At 41.2% G+C, this 23,300-nt stretch overlaps 1 protein-coding gene across 1 annotated transcript in view; it reads left to right on the forward strand.

The window, feature by feature from the left end:
- Positions 1-23,300, forward strand: part of ank1a (ankyrin 1, erythrocytic a) — a gene marked incomplete at its 5' end in the record, with an annotated part of 85,033 nt that overhangs the window by 23,506 nt on the left and 38,227 nt on the right. Inside the window, one exon of the mRNA XM_080499761.1 lies at positions 7,191-7,283. Within this exon, the coding sequence (XP_080355887.1) occupies positions 7,191-7,283 (93 nt within the window). The remainder of the gene's footprint in view (positions 1-7,190; positions 7,284-23,300) is intronic.

A 23,300-nucleotide genomic window follows, 5' to 3' on the forward strand; every position in this document is an offset into this window, starting at 1 on the left:
TTATGTGCTGTTGTTATTGCTCTGCTTCTCAGGCTTTGAGCAACGCGGCTGACTGATTTGAAGGTGAATGTTGCACTGTGATTCTTTTTTTTTTCTGTCTGCTGGTTGGCTTTTTTTAACAGAACTTTTATCATGAAATAAGCTTCTTATACGTCATCAGATCCTTTTTTGATTCACACACTAGATATAACGTTGTCCTCACCGGCCGAGTTCTGCGTAGGTCTCCCCTGTGCAGCCGCACATTGAACAAATGTTTAATAATAACTGGTGTAATATACAGCTGTAAATCTGAACAGATTTGAGAGATATGTCATGACACATCAAAGGTCCCATGAAGAGTTCAGCGACTGTCTCATAAAATGTCACGACGAATCTATATTCGAAAAAATTAGCATGCCTGTTTTTTTTTCATCTAACAAACCGCTTTACTGGCATCACATTTTTTTCTTTGCAGGTTCTTTGCCCCACTTTTTTTTTTTTTTAATAATTTTCTTAGATTTTATATTAAGACTTTTTGGTACAAAAAAATGTGTTGCCTGACAGTAGATTAAATAATAAGGTAACAATTAAAGAATAAAATTGAAGGCTTCTTTTGAATAAAGAAAAAAAAGAAAGAAAGGAATGAAAACCTTCACGACCAACATCTAATCTTTTTGGCATTGAGTTTTTAGACATGTGTGGCGAGACGAGCCGGTGCATGCTGATTATCACTGGACTGTAATACATTCAGTCCAGTATTGTGACGGCCATGTCCTGGCTTAAAGACCTGGATCTATTGTCTGCCCCGACGCCTGTGGTACATCTGCTGCTCCTGTTGGTTTTTAGTCTTGGCATGTTTTTTTTTTTTTTTGGCTACACTTATTAAAGCATGTAACATCCATGCTACACTTGGCAGGGGTGTTTGCTGGAGTGGTAGGTCGCTCTGTCTGCGTGTTGACGTGAGTCTGGGTAATCCACTGGCTGCCCCACTATGCTTGTGCGTGGCTCTGGGCTGGCCCCATACAAAGGAGCAGACCTGAAAAGCACCATAATGAGGCACAGGCTGGAAGAAAAGGCATGTCTCTTTCCATTTCTCTGAACGAAAAGAAAAGAGGAACATAAAAGAATAGGAGACAAGAAAGAAAGATGAAAATAAGCCTTTCAAATCCAGGTTTTTGGCTGCGCTGTCTCTTTGAGTTTATCTTTTTTTCCATGCATGTGTTTTATTATGGTAATGAAATGTTGGATAAAAATAGTCTTAGATTGTAGAGCAACGGTTTTCACTCGAAAGAGGAGAGAAATAAAGGGGCGGGAGAAGCGGGCACAAGTCATTGATGAAGCACATAAAGAAATTTTCAACTGGCTTCCCTCTACCTTGTAAGGTCTTTTTCTGTCTCCTCTTTCTTTTTATCCTCTTGGTCTTCCATAAGTCACAAGTCCCATGGGTTCACTTGAAACATGAATATGTTGTTTCGTTTGTCTGCAAGTCATCGCTCAATGAGATTGTGTTCCAATTAGGAGGAGAAACTGTAAATCACAGAAGTTTCATTGACGCTACTTGAATTAAATAATCCATTAGTGGCAATATGTCAGAACACTCATGTTAACTTTGCTGCATCCCTCTAAGTGTTTACATTAAGCTCACTGTTCTCAGCAGGCACTCGTACTGGTTGCTATACTGGACTCCGCGACACACAATCCTCCCGATAACTATTCTTTTTGGCAGACAAAAGAAAGGTACAGAGCTGGAGATCAGAAGAGGGTGTACTTTCTTTCCACGGCAGAGAACATCAAAGCAGCATGCCCTCGGTGTGCTGTGATGTTAATCTTTGTGCTTCAATGACCCCTGACCTCCGCCAGCTCAGACGGGACGACAGGAAGAATGAAGGAGGGGGTTGATGAAAAAACAGGAACACCTCATGTGCAACGCAAGGAAGCCATATGGCAGGTGATGTCAGATGCGGGAAAACTAAATTATTGAAGATGAGCAGAGGTCATACCGATTATAAATCATGGCCAGATTAGACACAACAAGGTAAACTATATCAACTTTAACATGCAATCAAAGATCAGCAACACATATGTATTTATCTCGTTAAAAGTGGATCATTCACGTCATCATACAGAACTGCCTTTTCAAACTTTTACTGATGATTTAGGAACATTTATTTACATTATTACATTGTCCATCTTAATAAAATGATACCGTGTACAAATCAATCCTAAAATGTTACTGTAAGTTCAATGCAATGTGATTTCTCATTTTGGTGGGGTTTGCACTTTTATTTCTTATATTTATGTAGATGATACATCTATTTCTTTTTTGACTTTTTGTAAATCCATATTTGTAACATTGTTAACCAGCTCGGAACAATAGTACAACCTCAAATATAACTTTAAAATTAATTCAACACCTCAACATTTTCCATTGGGGTATACAGACAAATATTTGAAGGGCATATCAATGTGGATTCTGTATAAAAGCACAATCAAATTTGAGCGGGCAGTTAAGGATATAAAAAAAAAGAAAAAAGTGTGGCTACTGTGTGCACCACACTGAGACAAAATGTGAACCCAGATGGGGAGAGAGATGGCGAGTGGACAGCAAAGAGGGTCGAGGTGATAGGTGGAGGTGACTGCACCATCCTTTTCTTTCATCCCACCTGGCAGGTCCACCTGTGCCCCTGCAGAAACCTCCTCTCTTCTGCTGATAGAGCTGCAGTTGGCTGCTGCTGGAAGCTCTCTCACATACATTATTCATGAGGCGGTGAGCTGCAGAGCTCCCCTCTTCATTCTTGCTGTGGACTTTTTTTTTTTTTTTTTTTTTTCATACTCCATCTCACTTTGAAAGTCTCTCATTTATGTCTGCTTCCATGTAAAACCTCTCACCAGTTTCAGTAGTGTCAAGCTGTAATGTTTTATGTATTTATGTTTTTGGTGGAGGGGTTTTACGGCGGTGTTTTTAATGGTGCAAAATATTTCGTATCACACAATGGAACACTTCTAATCACTTTATATGGCTCAGTGTAATTCCTCACATACTGAAAACCACCTATATATACAGTATATATATTTTATCAAAGGGGGTTTTCAGTTAAGATATATGATGCAAATGATGCAATTTTCTGCAAAAAGACTTTTATAATAAGCTAACCTTGCCTGTTTGCTATTTAATGCACCTTTCTAATATTCATGTTCCCGTCATGTCTGCTGAGCTGTATAAACTAATTTTTCCTCTTTAATCACCTTCTTAGTTGATCACATGAGGTTCTTATCCCCTGAGCTTTTCTGGTGTGTTCAGTTAAATCCTATTGGAATAAAAAGTGGACCAGATAAATCCGGTGTCATATGGGATTCTCTGGAGCTCTCATCAATCCACCACCTCAGTGAAGAAGCTTTTTTGTTATAACTCCACTTGATTTTTTTTTTTTTTTTTTTTTTTTTACTCCAAGGACCTGAATAATTTAGTACAAGTCCATTTAGTTTAGATACTGTGTCAGCCTTTCGCAAGGAACCACTGGCCTAGCCTGACCTGTGACATTAAGAGCTTGATTACTTGATGTTTATTCTGCACTTGAGGATAATGGACAGGATGGTGGACAATTCAGAGGGAAGCTGATGTACTGCCGGACTAAAACAAACTGCAATCATGACTAGTTGTCTTGTGAAAGGTACCTGGTTTTTAATGCCGCAGTCATTTGTGGATAACAGCTTATCTTAAGAGTTCTCACAGAGGGAGTGTGAGATGATGAGGTGGAATGAGCTTCTCCTTCACTGTTGATTACTGATTCTGCACAGTGCTTCTCAATTCATCAAAACTAAGCAGCTCAGTCACTTTTACACTTTTATTCAATACAAAGACGACACTGATTAGGAATTATTACAAAGTTCTAACAGCAATATTTCTTTACTTGTAACTGTCCTCACAGCAAAATCTTAAAATATTTTTTTTCCTCCCTACAATTTAAATTAAAAGATGTACATGCTTTGCTAATCTCTGATGATTATTTTAAGGGATAATTTTGTGTCTCTAATTCTCATCAATACTGCAACTCATATCATTCAGATTATACATGTGCTGCTTCAAGTGGCTCAAGAGGCAATTTCACACATTTCAGGGTGACAGGCTATATAGATTAGAGTATTAGAGTACTAGAGTTTTTTTATGGTGAATGATAAATTGACCAGATGGTGGCACTATAACAAGCCTTTACAAGTAGGTGTGTCTGACTAGCTGAAGTAGCTATGATGTGTTTTTTGATTAAAAACAAAACAAAATGTTTACATTGTTGATGTTTCTATCCAGGAGAGTCACATTTTCCTTTCTGTCACAACAGTTGACTGAAAGAACTTTGCCTTGAATACATTTAACATTGTATATGACGATTGTGATTGTCTATGGAAACTACAGGTAACGCTAAAAACTGTATATAAGCAACCCCGTGCGCTGGTTTATCAGTGACACCTTTTTTAATAGGGGCTTTCCCACTTTTCAACCTGTCTCTATCTCACTTGCATTTCTTTTGTGTGACTTGCACTCAAGTACAGACGAAATGATAAGTCTCTCTTCTTATGTGACTCGTATTGGTTGTGGTGTTTTCATCTTGTGGTGAGTTTGAAGGGAGGTCTTCCCATTTAAAAGAGTCTGCTAGTGAGTTGTTCAGAGTCTCAGAGTTTTATTCTTTTATCCCTCTAATCTGCAGCGTAACGCTTTGAGTTCGATGCGTGTCTGTTCACTGTCCCGAGGCTCCCAGAGGCTCCACAGCAAATGGCCTGTTACTTATCAGCACCTCTCTCACCCCCCCCTGCTGCCTCTATCTGTCTGCCCCCCCACCTTCCTCCTCCTCTCTTACCCCCTCACCCGTCCCTCCCTGTCATCACTAGCCGTCTGCTATTTAATCCAATTATTCCTTTAAGCTGACACGCTCTGTAACTTGCCACAAACTCCAGCCAGGGCTGACGCCCCTGTGCAACACACACACACACACACACACACACACACACACACACACACACACACACACACACACACACACACACACACACACACACACACACACACACACACACACACACACACACACACACACACACACACTGACTGAGCACTGGCGCTGCAAATTTGCTTCATAGATGAAGGTCATGAAAACACTGAGCAAGTTAAAAAAAAAAAAAAAGAGATCAAAAGTTGCATGGATTTTATTCCGCTCTCACATTGTATTTGCCCCTCTTCCACTTGTTTTGTCTATTTTCAGGTGTCCTAACAGAGGCTGTGGCCTCTGCTGTCATCGTCTGATTCACTGTATCCTTGAGGTGACTCCGTCTATTTCTGTGTGTTGCCCTCCACTTTCCCCGCTACGCGTTGGCCAGCATCTGTCTTCGCAGTTGCACAGGCTCGGTGCAGAAGGTCCTGCTCCCTCTCTGTGTGCGTGCATGTGGGCTTCTTGTATTTCTATTTTTATGGGGATCAAATGTCGCCACAGAGAGATGAGAAAATCATCAAAGGGCTATATTTTCTCTTTTCCGCTCATTTCTATTCAGTACTTGAATGAAATTTTTGCTACATTTTGGTGATGTTTGAATAAGACACACGACTGAATTGATCTTAGGATTAGGAATGCAGTAGATCCTTATATTATAGGTACAATAGTGCATAAATGTGCCTGTGTGAGTGGTTATCTGCCTATACATGGAGTGTCCTTACCTCCCCACACGGTGTGTGGTTTATAACCTGTAGTTCTCTCCCACAATTAACAGCTTAGGTGCTAAGTACCAAAGGTTATAACAGCTGGGATTTTAAAAACACAACTGGGATTTGAAAACTGCCTTCGTCAAGATTGAACGCATGGTTGTAGTTATGACAGAGTAATTAACACTTCAAATCTGCAATTTCACTCCGTTGCAAATCTTGACAACTGATTCTGCCGCAAAGGGCCGGCGAGCGGCCTCACAAAAGAAGCTGTGTTTGGTTGTTTTTGGTGCTGACACAACAGTGGAGGGTAACAGATTGGGTGCCCGTGTGCGTGTGTGTGTGTGTGTGTGTGTGTGTGTGTGTGTGTGTGTGTGTGTGTGTGTGTGTGTGTGTGTGTGTGTGTGTGTGTGTGTGTGTGTGTGTGTGTGTGTGTGTGTGTGTGTGTGTGTGTGTGTGTGTGTGTGTGTGTGTGTGTGCGCGCGCGCGCGTGTGCATGTGTGTCAGGGTGACGGGGACCAGAACTGTCTGGCTGCAGTGTTTGTTTGATCTGAATCTAAGCTGATGCAGTCTGAGCAGACGATGACGGCTTGAGAGATATTGCGATGCCGTCAGACAGAAGCAGACTTTGGGGTTTTTGTTAACACTCAACATTTGTTCACTGCTGTTGCTTCAACTCTACATGCTGGTTTTCCCACAATCTTGTGTGTATCTCACTACACTATACCATTGGTATTATGAAGGAAACTCGCATGTCGTGACCTATAGTACACGCTTCTCTCGGTGTCTCTCAGTGAAAAGGCCAAACTCGGGCCTTACTGTGTTTCTACCTTTTGGATTGTTGTGCCACATGGTGTTTTTGATATTCTTTTGTCTGTACTGTGTGTTGCATTGCACATACGTAGTTGCACATTTCTGTGAGAGAAGTTTGGGTAAGTACATTACATTTCATGTCCGGATGCCACTTGCACAAGAGTGATTAAAAAGGAATCCTGTCTCACTCCAGGTGTGTAAGTTGCAGCTCCCCACAGCAATGCTGCCGGACCATCTGAGACCTTCCTCCACCCACCACCATCATCATCATCATCAATGTGGTGTTGCCCTCTACTCACCTGTGTGTGTGCGTGCGTGTGTGTGATGTCCTTGTGTCTTGCCACGTCGCGCCTCCACCAACTCATACCACTCATTCTAACCTGACCTGTTTCCTGCTGGGAGAGTTTTCAGGGGTGGGGGGTTCGGGTTTTGGTTAAGCAAGGTGGGATGGGACGGGGGTGGGTCAGAGTGGTCGGGGTGGTTCCTCTTCCTGCTCTCTTTCTCCTCCTCCTCCCCCCCTCGACCTTGTTTTCTCTCTGTGTCTGAATATGATGTTCACCTGTTCCTCTTTTTCATTTCCTTGCCATTGTTTTCTGTCCGCTCTGCTGCTCTGCTCTTCTTCCCTCTCCTTATCTTTCCTGTCTCTCGATCTCTGCTGCTCACTGTTGCGATTAACTGGGCTCTGTCTTTATGTCGTATGTCCTTTTAGGCCCACGCCGTGCATCGCTGGCTAATCGATCAGGACAGTAGTGTGAGCTCTGAGATGCCGGATGGCCAAGGAGTATGGCACTATGATGATGAAGTAAATATCAGCAACACGTATATCTGGCTTTTCCTATTTCTTTATCTTTATATGTATATATTTATATTATGTATTTATGACCATCTTGTATCTGTCACCTAAAGTTTGTGTCCCTGTTGTTGCACTGCTGTTGTTGTTTTTATCTTTATCTCTCTTGTTTTTGTTGTGTGTTGCTTATGGTATTGTAGTTCTGGTTCCTTTGACTTTCTAGTGTTGCTGTTGTGCTGTGAGCTGACTCAGTCAGGTGTCGTGGGATCAAGCTGGAGCTTTTTATATGTTCCTGTCTTTGCTTGACGTATCGTACTAACTTGCTGATTTTAATTTTCTCATTTGATTTGTTTTGCGTTCCCTCTTTTGGTTTTTACATAATTATATATAACATGAGTGTGTATCTGTATCCAATTTGATATTTTTTATCGGTGTCTGTGATTCCTCTTAAATTAATGTTCTCCAGCAGCATATTAAATGGCAAGAGTCCACGGGGAAAATCTAGCTTTGATATAGTTTTTATACACTTGACACGAGCTACAAGTAGGTCCGTGTTTGCCGTTTCACAAAGCACTTCACACACTAACAGTTCACAGTAGTGATAATGGATAACAGTCCGAGTATTTTTCCTGTGGGTTCTTCTGATATATAAAATATGCTTGTGTCATTCTGTGTTTGTGTTTGAAGGTATTTTCACAGTTTGTGTGTGTGTGTGTGTGTGTGTGTGTGTGTGTGTGTGTGTGTGTGTGTGTGTGTGTGTGTGTGTGTGTGTGTGTGTGTGTGTGTGTGTGTGTGTGTGTGTGTGTGTGTGTGTGTGTGTGTGTGTGTGTGTGTGTGTGTCAGTGAGTGAGTGTGTGCGTGACGAGATGTGCGGGGATGTGCTTGTATCCTGTTTGGGGATTTGATCTCTCACTGAGTTTGTGTGCATGCCCCTGTTTCCGTCCCCGCATGGCTTCAGTTTGTGTATTGGTACAAAGTTTGTATTGGTGGAATTTGAATGTCTGACTGTATCTGTGCTTGTTGTCTGTGCTTGTGAATTCTCCGTTGTGTCTCTCCTGTCGGTTGTCATAGATGTTGTGGTTGCGCCTGCCTTTGCTCGCTCCTTTGATGTGTCCATCTCGTGTATTTTGGCTGTGTGTGTGTATTTCCTGTGCCACTGTCGTTTTATGCTGTGCCTGTGTTCTGTCTGTTTTTTTATCTACTCAACCAGTCTGGGATATGTTTGCCAAAAGTTTTATTGCACCTGTGTAATAGATGATCTTGAATCCAATTTCACTTGTCGGAGGAGAGATCAATCTAAGTACAATAAGGCTGCTGGGAAACTTGTTCCAGACAACTTTTGCTCCTGATGATTTCCCCTCAAATCCTAGCTCCCTCCCTGCTCTCATGTCAAATTCCCAACTCTCCTGATCTCCATATTGCTCCCAAATACCCTGGAGCATCATTGGCTTGACCTTTACTAAAACTGAACCATTTTCAGCTGTCTAAGTATTACAGCTAATAAATAATTTGGGCATGCAGCTTGCTGCAAAATGATGAAGTGACCACATTTACCCCAAAATGGAGCTAACACACACAAAGCATGTGAATAAGTGTGTAAGCCGTCATCAGAAACTGATCGACATACAACAATATGGAGTCTTTCCCTCGGTAATGCTCTTGAATGCGTGTGCACTCTGCAAGTGGAATTCTTTAAAAAAAAATATATTCTAACCGTTTGTGTGAATGTGTGAATGATATTTTTGGTTTCTTTATTTTATTCTGTCAGAGCAACAAATATCATCCTGTAATATATGTAGTAGAAGTCCTTTCTAGATGACATTTGAAAATACCAGCAATTCCCAGTGCTTGCTTAAAAGTTTGCTGGTGAGTTAGTTTTAGTTTTGTCAGCAAAGACACGGGCACACAATGTTTATTTCAAGAGTACTAATAAGACAGTGACTGATGGCCTTTGTAAGCTCAGTCCACTTCTTACGAGACCTCGGTCATTAACACAGCAGTAACATTAGCAGATTAAAGTAAAACCCTGAATAAATGTTAATAACAAAGCCTTCCTTCCCCCCATGTTTATCCTTTAATGCCTTAGTACTGCATCTTAAGTGAAAGTATTAATCAGGGGTTTATTATTTCAGCTGAATGCAGCAGTTTATTCATAAGATCGACTTGGAAATAAATAACAATGTTGCTTTCGAATTGGGCCAAAAAATGCCAACTCACATTCTTCTTAAAGTTCACTGCTCGTGATAATAGTATGTAGGGAATCAGGCAACATGGTGGATACCTTGACACCACTGTTTAAACTACACTTTGTGGCTTTTTTGTCTTTATCAGTAATTTTCAGTCAAGATAAAATGGACCTATGCAGAGTACAGAGTGGGCCTTCCATTTGTTATACAGCAGGCTGATGAGTTTTACCTGTTTGAACATCGGTTTTGCGTTTTGATTTTTAGATGAAAGTTATTGAATCATAACAAAAGATTCAAATCTTTAAAACCTAATATTATGTTTGCATTTTTATTTTATCGTTTTCAGCTGTCTAAGTAAATATGCTCAAAAGAATTAAGTAGCACGATGCAGATTGCCCGCTCTGCAGCTTAGTGATGCAAAACTACTCAGAAACCTTGGTCACCCAAATCATCACTCTTTCCCTGAGGGCTGATGTAATTTACACATTGAAAAAAAAATCAAAAAAATCTAACGCTTCATCAGACAGTCAATCCTAATACCCCCCTTCCCCGTAATATAGATTTGTGAGATGTCAAAGGTCCATGTAAAAACCCCATCCCTGTGCCTCTATTAATAGTCAGTGGGCCTGGAGAATATCCCGTATCATCCTGCAGCTCTAATTACCCCTCAGTGAGCCCTCGGAGACAGATGCTTCTGGAGCCAAGCCCCATTCGTCACAGTGCGGCTGCATGGTAAACCCAATATGGAAAAAAACCAAACTGTCACACTCTACACTGTCACATAAATTCTCCTCCGTCTCAGTTTCCCTGTTCCAGCTGCTCCCTGGGCCACTGTAGATGCAGACTACATTAGGAAGCCCATTCATATCCAACCACCAGCAGTTGGCTGTAATTTGTTTCGGCTCCGGGGGCAGAGTGTAATTTACATGTGAAAGGCTACAGCGTATTCAGATATTGTAATTATCATTTTTGTCCCAGGGTTATTGACACCAGCGCCACAAAATTCAGATTACAGGTTTACCGCTATTGTACAAGGTTGCAGAAGTCATATAATAATGGCTCTCTTGGCCACATACCAACTTTACGACGAAGACAGGAGTGCAGGATTCTCCTCGTCTTGCTGACCCATTAGGATGTGATCTTTTCTGGCTTTCTGCAACAGCGAGATGCCTCATGGGAACAATCTGGCCCACAAAGAGTACTTTCAATGGAGCCCTCCCGAGTAACTACAACCTGGATGACTCTATAATTGCAGGACACACCTTCGCTGGACGAAGTTGAATATTTCTATGTAAAGTCCACTTGCAAGTGGGAATTTCAAGTGACAAAATGTTTTTTGATCCTTCTTTGTATCCCAAGAACAAAGACAATCCTGGCTTGTGTATGTATTCAAGCACTTTACTGACTTTATCATAAGAGACCATACGAGGGTCAAATCGTTGCTGTTGGACATTTTTTCATCCACATGTCATTAATTCATACAAAAGGAAATTGAATGGGGACTTCTGACCAACCCTTAACTTCCAACTGAACTGTGCTCACTTTATCCAAAGTATACTAAACATTTGGTGAATTTTACACCCACTGTGTTGCTCACATGAAATCAAGGCAGTTATGTTCAGACTTTCTCTTCACTCTTGTTTACACTCTAGTGATTCAAACTCCATCCACCTGCTAATTTCCCACTCATGATTAATTTATTTTCATGTATTCAACATGATGTTATTTACTGTTAATTTGTTTCCTCCATGTCTTATATTGCTTTCCCCAACAATTTTTAGCGGTCTTCATTTTAGTTTACTTTTTTTCACTGCACCTTTAGTTTTTTTTTTTTGTTTTGTTTTCATTGAGCCCTTAAAAGGCTTCTTAGATGCCATCAGTTTGATTTGAGAGAAAGAAAGCGAGAGAGAAACTAAGCAACAATCAATGTGCATGCATGCGTGCATGTGCATGTGTTTCAGGCGAATGCGCAGAATGCATGGTAAAGGTGGAAGTATACTCCAAACGTTCTGACCCAGTCTCTTAAAATCCGTAGAAAAACTGTTCACCACTCTCACGGTATGAATGTCACAACAAACTCAGTTTCCAGCCCTCCAAACATTTACTTGCATCGCTTTTTCCACCCTGTCAGCATTGTCGGCGATAAAGACCCGGTGAACTGTCTGAGGAAAAGAAAAAATTAGAATATATTTAAAAAAACAAAACAGGACAGAACTTCTCAGTTGCTCAACGACAGACTCTGGCAGCTCGACATTTTCAACTGAGCTCTATTCCTGTTCAGCACAAACCACAAGAAAAAAGAAGGTGATATCTCTGTTCTCTGTATCAGTTATTCTCTATCATTCACAAATGCTTTATTTGATTATCAGCAGCAGCAGCAATTTATTTAGTAATTAGTTATCTGAGAGCAACCTTCTCAGTTTTAATTATTTATAAGAACATAACAAAAGCTTCCAGTGCATTCAAGCACCTTTTATAGCGTAATAGCATTTTACTTTTATAGCCCATCTCCATTATACTACAAAGAAAAAAATGTATGTTGTTTAACACAAGCGTAGTGTCTTGTATTACTTGAAAGTGTTTTACTGATTTGTGGTATAGCCTACCTGAAGTTTGATAATATAATTAAATTTCACATTTATATTTTATGTCCAACCTGTTGTGTTTTTACACAACGTAATCTGACTGCCACATATTGTAGTTACAGTCATGATTAAAATCAGGAGGCTCTTTTTTTTTGTATGTTAGCATACCGGAAATCAATGTAAGATTGTAATTTTAATGTTTATTACAAATATTTCTCTTTAAAGCCAACCTGAGTATACATGTATGTACGCCTACTAAACATCTTACCTCTTCAGGCCCAATGTAACTTTAATGACGCGCACTTGTCACTCCCTATCAGGTGAGAAAATATACATGTATATAAGTAATGAGCACATAAACGTTGCTCCTCACATGGTGGAACTGCACGACCTTGTTCAATATGAGTATACCGCTGCCTGAACTGAATGCTTGCATAATGGAAGGTTGCTGCAGATGTGAGAGTGTTGAATGCAAGTGTGTGTTATGCACCTCATGTGCATGTCCTGCACTGTAGGTGTGTGTGTGTGTGTGTGTGTGTGCGTGTGTGTGTGCGTGTGTGCGTGCGTGCGTGCGTGCGTGCGCGTGGGTGGGTGTGGGTGTGGGTGTGGGTGAGGCAGCAGCAATAAAAGTAGTTGAATAAGGGCTGCTGAGTGATTGACGCCCGCTTTAAAATCTGTCTTTAGACTGCACTTGCTCTGATTAATGAGACCATCTCCCTTAATTACTTATATTTAATATTTATTAACATGTCAATCTCAGGTACTGCAGGCAGCTCAGTGTCTGTCCCCTGAGGCTTGAGATATTAACTGTTGAACTGGAAAACAACATGGTAGACAGATCAAATATGTTTTTTGTTGTGTTTTTACACAACTTTTTAGCATGGATCACACAGCTGATAACATCATGGTAGGCCTCAGGTCCCAAGGTCTTGACTCAGCAAAGCTGTGCAGACGACTATGGAATCAAACTGCCAACAACAGACGAGAAGATACTTCTGGTGAAGCACGAGCTCAGTGTGGCTCCCACAGCGTGCCTTCTGATCCTTGCAGTTGCCACTGGAGCCACGACACACCATCCATTCTTTTTGCTTTTGCTGTGGACCTCTTGATCTTTCCATCCATCTCTTCTTTCATATGTTTCTCGCCTGCACTCCGCAGTGAGAAATGAGGCTGCTGCTGCAACGAGACGAGTCAAAACAAGTGTTTGTAAACGCTGCAGCTCCACTATAATTGAAAACACACTGCAAAGTGGCATAGAAGGGTTTAAAAATGAAGTGAAATGACGACACTGTGTGCCACATAAGGTCACATCCATCCTTTTCAAAAATAACACACTAATTGTTGTCTATATTACTGCAAATAATGCAGCATTTGATTGTTTTCTTTAGATTTATCGCTGTTGACTGAAGAGGTGTGTCATAGCTTAAATAATAAAAAAGTAATTGCCCAATTTTCATAATGTCCAATAAATCTTTTAGTTTTCAAAAATACAAGCATGTATACACATATGTTAGTAATTAAGATTTAGATTATCTTTGAATAATGTTTTACCAGGCCAACCAATTCACTCGAGAAAAGCCACACTTGCACAGAACATGCAAGCTCCACACAAAAAGACGCCAAAGCATGCAAATTCGATCAATGGATATTCTCACTGCAAAGGAGAAATGCTGACCACTACAGCGCCATGAAGTATACGATAAATTCCAGATTATTTACTTTTTTTATTTGAACATGAAAAATAGATTCAATCAAAAATGCATGGAATTTAAGGGCATATTGCTTGGGCTTTTCATGTGGATATGTAAACCAACACAAACTGGTAAAAATGACTTGGGATGATGAATAGATGCTAAAAATAGTAAGAAACCCTGGAGAACATCCATCCATTTATCTTCTGCTTAATCCAACCTTGGATTTCTGGGGGTTAGAACTGATCCCAGCTGACTGTCAGTGAAGGCAGGTTACATCCTGCACAGCTCATCAGTCTCATGCGCTCTCAGTCTTCAGTTTAAAAACACCAATTCACTACGTATGGGTGCAGATCTCAAAGTTTGTATCTGTAGAAAAGTGCAGGTAGAATAACGGGGACTTCTTTCTGCACCTAACCACGTCATCATATAGCGGTGTGCCCCTGGAGAACATCCTGAACTGAACTGACTTCATATGCTAATGTTATGTAACAATAGACCAACAGAGTGACATTTTTGTTCTTGATGTACCGCCCAGGAAACAGTGCAGTTCATCTTCTCGGGGGATGCCGAACAAAATTTCCGTCCATATTTAATTTCGTTACAGAAACACTGGCAGGTGACCTCTTTGTCCTGGTGGACTTTGTATCTCGTAGTTTCGGGACAGCGTGTCATTTCTGAACAGACTTAAAAACTTGGGCCAGTGCAGCTCTCTGTCTATTAACCAAGCTGATTGAATTATGGTCTCGCTGCTCAGTTTCTGGCTGATGCTGACTCAACCTCTCTCCTGACGGATGGTTGAACCCTTGTTTTTAAATTATTAAGCCTGTGTTCTCAGGTTGCACTCATACTCTGTGCATACAGGAGAGGAATCGTCATGAAGACATACTCTTTCTACGGTGATGCCCCTGGTCTCTCCTTTTGCACATCTTCACTCTGTATTTCCCCATCTCCACTCCTCCACTTATGAAGATTAATGGGAGCCCGGCCATGTGCTGACATATTTCTGCTGCCATTCTTCTCTATTGCCATCAGCTTTTCTGCTCTCCTCCGTCGTCTGAGTATTTCTAACACCCTGTTTTTGTCTTCCACAGGTCAGGCTGGCTTTGTCACGTTGAGGCGCATGTGCATTTGTTGAGCCGGCTGTAATAACTGTATGTATGATAATATGTCTATAAGGGAGTGAGCCTCGTGCAAGCTGACACAAGATATGTAATCTGTGAAGACGGTTTTAACACCCGCAGCTCTTAGTGATGAATTAAATGCTTCTCTGTCAGTTCATAGGCCGTACAATCTTAATGTGGAAAGGCACGAGGTACTTTGTGTGTGTGTGTGTGTCTGTGTGTGCGTGTGTGTGTGTGTGTGTGTGTGTGTGTGTGTGTGTGTGTGTGTGTGTGTGTGTGTGTGTGTGTGTGTGTGTGTGTGTGTGTGTGTGTGTGTGTGTGTGTGTGTGTGTGTGTGTGTGTGTGTGTGAGAGAGAGAGAGAGAGAGATGGAGGTTTGCACCAGGGCTGCAGCAAACGGCCCAACCCAGCCCACACCGTTAGAATCTACTGCGGGCCAATGCTGCAGAGCATCAAGTTGCCACTAGAGGGGCAATAGAGCAAACTCAAGTACAACGTCATATTGAAACAACTTTACCTCATATGATTTAAAGTCTGGTAAAAATTTAAAAAAATCATAACGGTTGTAATTCAGAGACTTTAACTTATTAATTCTGCAAGTCTTTTGAATTTAATTTGATTGTTCTGCCTAAACAAATATTTAGGTGAAGAAAAGAGGGATTTATTGAAGTCTGATCCTTATTTTTCCACAAATAATCACATTATTTTCACATCTGTGCATTGTCCATCTTAAATCTTAAATCTTGTAATTGCCAGAGAAAGTTTTCTCTCTTCAGCATTCTACTGTGATCCATCCCTGTGTTATCCAGGATGTGACTTTGTATGAGGCAGTGAGTGCAGAGGCCAGACAAGAGCAGTGGGTGTAACAGTTTTGAGAAAGGAAACTGACAGACTCTGTTTATGTTGATTTCTCCCCTACCTTTTCAGCCGTGCTCAGTGTTCTCTGAGGCATCGGTTCATGGGCAATAAAACAACCATGAGCAGCACGCATGGACAGCTGACGCTCTTCGTCCTGCTCACAAGAGAAGCTCGAACACAGGGTGCCGAGGGCATGTCTGACTTGAACCTAAAGCAATCTGGAAAATGCTCGATAATGGGCATGATACACAAACAGAGTTAATTCCTTTGAAAAGAAACTATACAATAATGCAGATTTTCACACTGATGCACGGTCATGGCCAAGAAATTCCTGCTGCTGTCCCACAAGCCAAGCCTGAGGCTAAACTCATGAGGGGCAAAGTCAGATATGACTCAAAATGGTCCCACTTTAGTCACACGTATTGGCAGAGCACATTACAAATTCAAACATTTTTGACAAATTAAATGTCTATTTTCACATTTTTTTTATTTCTTTTATTCAGCAAATAACTCAAAACTGTAAGGTCAAACAAACAACCTTGGTTCATATGATAATAAGCACTAAATACTGCAAGACATCCTTTTTACAAAAAACAAAGAGATTTGAAAAGCATAACTTTACATAAGCTCCACATTTTTAGAGTAAATGCAGTCACTGAAAATTATCTATTTCCCCTTTGCTGAAAACAAAATAACAAAAACAAACATACACATTGAAACTGGGGGGTGACTTTTTTTTTTTTTTTTTTAAAGCTTATTAATAAAGCTATATTTATAGTCATTGCGGCTGTAAACATTAATGGCAACCTAACTCAGGCAACTTCAGGACACAAGCTCTGGAAGTCTTCCCTGAAAAGTTGATAATTTGTGCATCATGTGCATTGAAGGCATGTATGTTGTTCAAGCAGATGATTATGGAAACAGCCCTTCACGATCAAGTCATTGTATAGTATAACATGTTCTTATTACAAATATTAAGAAGTTTGAAGACCATGAGTCTGTGGTGGTTACCGATCTGATTTCCAAACCAATAATCAGATTAAAGTTACTTGTCCAAGTCACTGTGTGTTACTAGTATAGTGTCCCGCAAGATGAGTTTCTGGTCTGCAAAACCGCTTTATTATTAGATAACAGAACCTGCCGCTCCTCCACTCTCCTCCAAAGTGAGACGGACATAAGCAGCACATGCACACCCAACACGCTCACCATTACTCCACTCTCAGCCAATCACATGCCAAACCGCTCTAACGGTGCGTTCAGGTAGCACAAAAGAATTGGAACCAACCATCGTCATCAATAAACCATAACATTGCAATAAGCCCCCTCTTTTTTAAATTAATCAATCAATCAATGAACAACTTTATTTGTCTGGTAGACTGTTGTCGGCAGCTGCTGAAATCAACTAAAAAAGTCACTTGTAATCTAACTTAGATACTTTTAAAAACAAAAACAAGTAATTGGTGAAGTAACTAAGTTACTTTTTAAAGGTTTAACTTGGAATCAGTAATCGTGTTACTTTTTTAAAGTAAGTGTGGCAACACTGGTGATAAGTTATCTTTCACCTCCTCAGATGAGCTGCGACGCTCCTTCCAGGCCGGTTGACAGACTGTTATGTCAGAGTTGAGTTCCCCCTTTCTGGCAGGACCACAACATAATTTGTCATGTCTTTATGGACATTCGTGTCTGTACTCCCCTTCCCCACATTCTTTATCAGTGCCACTCTCATCACTGTCTAAACTCAATTCTCTGGACAGGACAGACGTCCCACGTGATGTTTTTGCCGAGGTCACGGTCCAGTGGTACTGAGTAGTGTATAGCCTTCTTTCTGCTTTGCCCCCTCCTTCTCTTCTCCTACTAGCATTTATCTCTCTGCATGGTTTTGGCAGCGATGTGCTTTTCCCAGCATTTAGCCAGGAGAGGGAGAGAGGAGGGGAGAGGTAGAGAAAAGGAGGCCTTTTCAAGCGGGGAATGATGGAAGCTTTATTAAAAGAGGCAGGACCTTTTGAGAGCCTGGCCCCTCCATGCTCCCCCCACCCCCATGTGTCTGGGCCCATTGTCACAGGGCGGTGGCAGGGACCCCCCTCCCTCACCGGCGGCTTTGTCACTGTAAGTCACCTCACAGACTTAAACAGACCCACTCCGAAAGAACACACCCATTCGCCACAGTAACTCCGCGCTATTCTGGCTTTGCCTGCTCTGTGAAAAAAAATGATTGTCTGGCTGTCAGAAAACATACAGGAGACACAGAGATGGGCGTAACATGGAGGGAAGACCGGGAAAGGAGAAAGGAGGGATAAAGTTTGGGTTCGAGAGAGTTTGGGTGCAACAAATGTGAAAGATGGAAAGGACAGATGAGATAGACAGCTCCTTGTGGAGTGTCGGTGAAAATGGAAGAAATAGAAAGAAATATGCAAAAGTAGGAAACAAAATAAGCAAGTAAGGTACAATCCAAGAAATTGGAGTTTGTGAAAAATGAAGAGAAGTGAACTGAAAGGATGCAGGATGTGGACAGGGATCCTGCAGGGAGCGTATGGTGGTACCCATTTGTTTTTCACTGTGTGAAATGTGTGTCTTTAGATACAAGCAGCATTCCTCCAGAGATAAACCCCTGGGCCCCCCATCCCCTCAACCCCCCCCCCCCCCCCCACTCTCCCACCCTCTCTTGTCTCTCCACCCACCATGCTTGCTCAAGTGTGTGTGTCTGGCTGCGTGTTTACGTGTGTGTGTGTGTGTGTGAGTGAGTGAGTGTGGTGTGTGTGCGCTCATGTTTACGTTAGATGGGGGTGCCTCGTACCACAGCAGCAACGGCACTCGCAGGGGGCAACAGAAAAGACAGCTGTGTGTTTGAGAGTAACAGAAAACATAAGAAAGAGAGAGTGGAGGGCCAACAGGCATGCCAGTCAAGACCGTCACATTTGGAGTGAGTACCACGAACTCTGCTGTCCTCCATCTCACCTTCCTTCTGACTGCATCGCTCGTCCTGTCATTCTTTCCATCTCTTCATATCATTCGACTGCACGTCTCTCTGTTACTCTCATTATGTCTCTCTTGGCTTTTTTGTTTGTTTTTTAGTTTTTGGAAGTTTTGTTCTGACATAAAATCTTAAGTTGCATTTCTTCAGACGGAATGCACCTGCCAACACTTCCTGTTTTTTGCCGTCTCACATTAGACCGGGATGAGCCAATACTTTTACTTTCTGACCCACTTTTAGACCCCTTTTTTAAAATGTACTTTTTCTCCAGCCTAACAATATCAATGTGCTCGTACTACCTCCTTCCCTTTTCTGTTTTTGTCTCATTTTATTCCGTACACGATTCTCCTGTTTGCGGACCACCATTCTTCTTCTCCATCCGTACACATGAACTGTTTTGGTAACTTCTCTCAGGACTTTCACTGTTTGTTCTTGTTTTCAGTCCTCGCCTATAGAAGTACCAATGAGAAGTTATACCAGAGTTAAAAAAAAAAAAAAAAAATCTCCTTGTTGATGAATTGATTAGAAATGTACAGGTAAACTTTTTATGTATGACGAAATTATTTGCTCAGAAAAGACTATTTTGATCCAAGTCACTCCTCAGAGCTTTCTCGCCGCAACCTGGGAGTGAGCTTGGTTGTTTTGGCAGTATCTCTGACAGTTGTGGTGCATGTGCGTCCAAGATTAGTGTAAGTACGTGCATGTGTGGGTGTGTATCCCTGTTTACCCCTTTAATCGTGTTTTTGACCTCATTTGCACCTCTGTTTGATGTTCAGCTTGTACGAGGCCAGTATTTGCTGTGGTAAGTAAACTTGAGTTGGGTAAACTGATTAGCAGGTCAGTGAATAAGTGAGTGTGGCTTCATTGTCATTACAGAATGGTACATGCACTAAGCTGGCAGAAGTAATGGAAATATAAGTCACACCTGTACCAGTCCCTTGTTTTTATATAGAATTTACTTGGTTTGAATATTGAAACGGTGACATTTTACTGCAGATGATGCAATATATGAAAATGTTGCTGTGTTTATGGGAAGACTAAGTACAGTCAGGGAACTACTTTGTTGATCAGACTCACTCATCTCAGTGTTGCATTGTCTGAAACCTTTTTATTACGTTTTGCGGTGGACTTAGTTTACAGTAGATTTAGTTTAGAAGTAAACATATAAACTAGTTTATGGCCAGCTGGAGGAAATATGATCAAAATTAACCACAACAAACTTCCAATAAGGTGAGGTGGAAGAACTTAAGTAGAAGAGAAAATATTCATAATGAACCTCTGGAATTGTTTTAACCAACTGATGTCAAAGTTTACTCATCTGCTGCTTCTGTTTGCAGCATTGTAATATTATAATAATTATTATTATTATTATTGAAGAAATAGATGAAGTCCTTTTTGTGTAGATAAATTGATTAGAAAGATTCCTGAAACTTATCACATGTTCCATATCCAAAGATGTAAAAAAAATATAGGGCTTATCCAGTGTTTTGAATCAAATAGAATTAGTTGAGTAAAAAGCAGTTGTTCACTAACGTTTGCTTGTGTTGCAGTGTTAAGTGATATGAAAAAACACTCCCAACGTTTTCAACAAATTTCTTTAAAATAAATTAACCCGAGTCAGCAACTACGTGTGTTTTCTTGTCTTATGCAGTGTGTTGTAGTTACAGATAAGCTATCAAGTTGATCTTTACAGTGGCGCCATACTCCTCAACCCTATTTAGCATAATGCAATAGTGCACATTTACATATGTGTTCTATTGCATTATGTCTTCCTTTTGTCCCTGCAGATGGTGATACTCTGTAAAATACTGTGTCGCAGAGCATATGATGTTTACCATATCTTGATCCTATCCACCACCGCTCCCAGTCTTTATCCTCACACTATGGCCCTCACCTTCTTTGTCATCACTATCAAAGATCACAATACCCATGACAATTATGACCATGACAATCTCATCTACAAGCGCAGAGGCTGAACATAAAGAGACAATCGATGAGCATGGCAAGGACAAACAGTGGGCTACGTGGTGAGGGGGGGGCTAGAAGTGGGGGAGTGTGAGAAAGTAAATAGTAAAGATGGGACAATACACCTTGTGGCATACAGAGAGCAGCAGCAGACAAAGAAATGGCTGGACTGGCAGATTTACATGCAGACAGAGAGCGTCGAGTGGGAGGAGTGTAACAGATTCATCCGTGCACCCTGCTCATTCACTTCCTGTAAATATGTCCAAGTTGAGCAGTCCCGTGGGCCTCTGTCCGACTGACTCTACACTTACTACATCTCGGTATCCGGAAACTTCTTCAAGCAGCCATGAAGATGAAGGCAGAGATGGCTGAGAGGAAAAAAAAAAAAAAAAAAGGGACAGAGGAAGAAAATCAATTTCTAGAACAAATGCCAGTCAGCAGGAAAGGGTGATGAAATAGCTGTTTAAGCACTTTGGAAGAATTTCCATATCTACAACTCAGTGTTTCCCTGAGATGGACAGAAACCGTCTCATCACAATGTTAGTTTAAATAAATCTAGATATTGAGCTTAGTGAAGTGAAAACAGGAGCCATTACCCACAATTTGGTGGGCCTGCACAATGTCTATTGCTTAAAGTTTAGGGAACTATTGCAAGTTAAGCAGTACTTGTGACATGCTGAACATACATAGACACCTCATTTCCACCCTTCTGTGTGTACAAACAGCTGCGGTGGCATTAAAATATTTATGATTTGCACCTGGTGCTGTGTCTGCAGATTCATGTTGTGTTTCTGGCCGATGTGTGTGATAGAGCAGAAGAGGGAATAGGAAATACAAGGACTGTTTCTGTGTTGTGAATTGTATGTAGAGTTTTATGGGAATGCACTGATATAATGAAGTGGATAGGACTTTTATATCGTATTAAAAAATATCACCTTGATCTAGAAATCGTCATTGATAATTGGAATAAATTGACGCTTCCAACCAGTGACTTTTGTGGCAAATCCAATGTATAATAAGACTTCAAAGTCATAAAAATTATCTTATTCTGACAAAGAAGGAGGGATTGAAATGATCTATTTCCATCATTATTAGGCCATAACCCATGGTGTCATGTCACAAATACATCACCATTTGAATGAACTGTTTGAACTCATTATTGGTCAAAATAGAATAAGCTGAACTGAAATTGTAGCTGGAATGACTATTTGAGTGGTGCAAAGCTCAGGCAGTCAAGTGAAATGGGAAATGAAATGGAGTTTTCTGTATTGCTTTCAAAAGTATAACAAAAACTCATGCAGAAAGCACTGTGGTCAAGCATCGTGTGCAAAGTGCGTTTGCAAGAGTGCAAACATCCTCTGCAAAGAGATGGCAATATAGCAGTTTGCATAGAGATTTCTTTCAGACAGCCCTTTTCTCAAATCCCAATCTACACATTCTCAAACAGTTCAAAGTCAGAGAGAATCTTCTTTCGCTCTCCGTTGTCTCAGTGTTCATATTTGTCTTGTTGTTCCCCGTAACACCCGTCAAATCTGCCTCCGTGTAAAATCTTCACAAAAAACAAATGAAATGTAATCGACTCGTGAAATTGCCGATCCTATAGATCCAATCATCTGTCGCAGGGGATCTCTGAGGGGGCTGGGACGCTGATCCCTGTAATGCTTCTTCATGTGTGCACACGTTCATACACACTGCAGTCCACTGGCGAGGCGGTGATGTCATCCTGTCTGCTGCAGCACCAGCAGAGGAGGCAAGCAAAAAGGGGAGAGAGACAGTCAATTAGGAACAGAGGGGGTAGAGGCGAGAGAGTGAGCAACAGGAAAGAGAAAATGAGATAACAACAAGTACAGGGAGTTTTAGTGGAGAGGATTTTCTGTTATGAGATAGGGGAGTAATTTTACTTGGTAATTTTGAGCTTCATTATGAGGAGCCTACCAGAGTCTGAGCCTGAGGACAGTTGCATGCGCACTGCATGACACTGTCTGTTGATATTGCTAATGGTAAACGTGGCAGCTTATTGTCTGCTTTTGTAAGCGCAAAGTATGATTAATGAGTTTCCTCATTGCTGTTCAGCACTGTGGCTCGTCCACTCTCTTTTGGGAAGAACACAGAACAAGTCCTTCATCGAAATCACATCATATGCTCATAAAACGCTGCAGAGGATACATCCGCAAACATTTCTCGGTATCTTTGCATGCTCCACAGATAACAGGGTACCTGTGTCAGAGTTTGGGATGGGTGTGGTTCCCCTGCATCCTTATCTCACACCACCACACACTCATTTCTTGACATAAGCAGACATTTACAGAAACATGCAAACATCCAGGCAAATGCTGGCCCGGCAGTTAAAAAAGCTTCACGATGAAGAGAAAGGAAGTTTTACTGTGACCAGCGTCTTCGACTTGCATTTTTTCTGATAGTTTCAGTCCCGTGCTTATAATCTTTAACGGGTTGTATATTGGTGGGAGGGGCTCAAACAGGGTCACCATGGTGTTACCATTTGCTTGGGACATGTATATTTGGTCAGGTTGTTGAACTTTGTATCAGCTGTATTTGCCCCCATGTTGAAAAAGGATTTTTTTAGTGTCTCCATGGTAAAATATGCACATTAGAAACTGGGCCTGCATTCTGAAATGTCCCATATACCTTG

The sequence above is a fragment of the Blennius ocellaris genome, assembly GCF_963422515.1.
Source record: "Blennius ocellaris genome assembly, chromosome: 7".
Lineage (NCBI taxonomy): Eukaryota > Metazoa > Chordata > Actinopteri > Blenniiformes > Blenniidae > Blennius > Blennius ocellaris.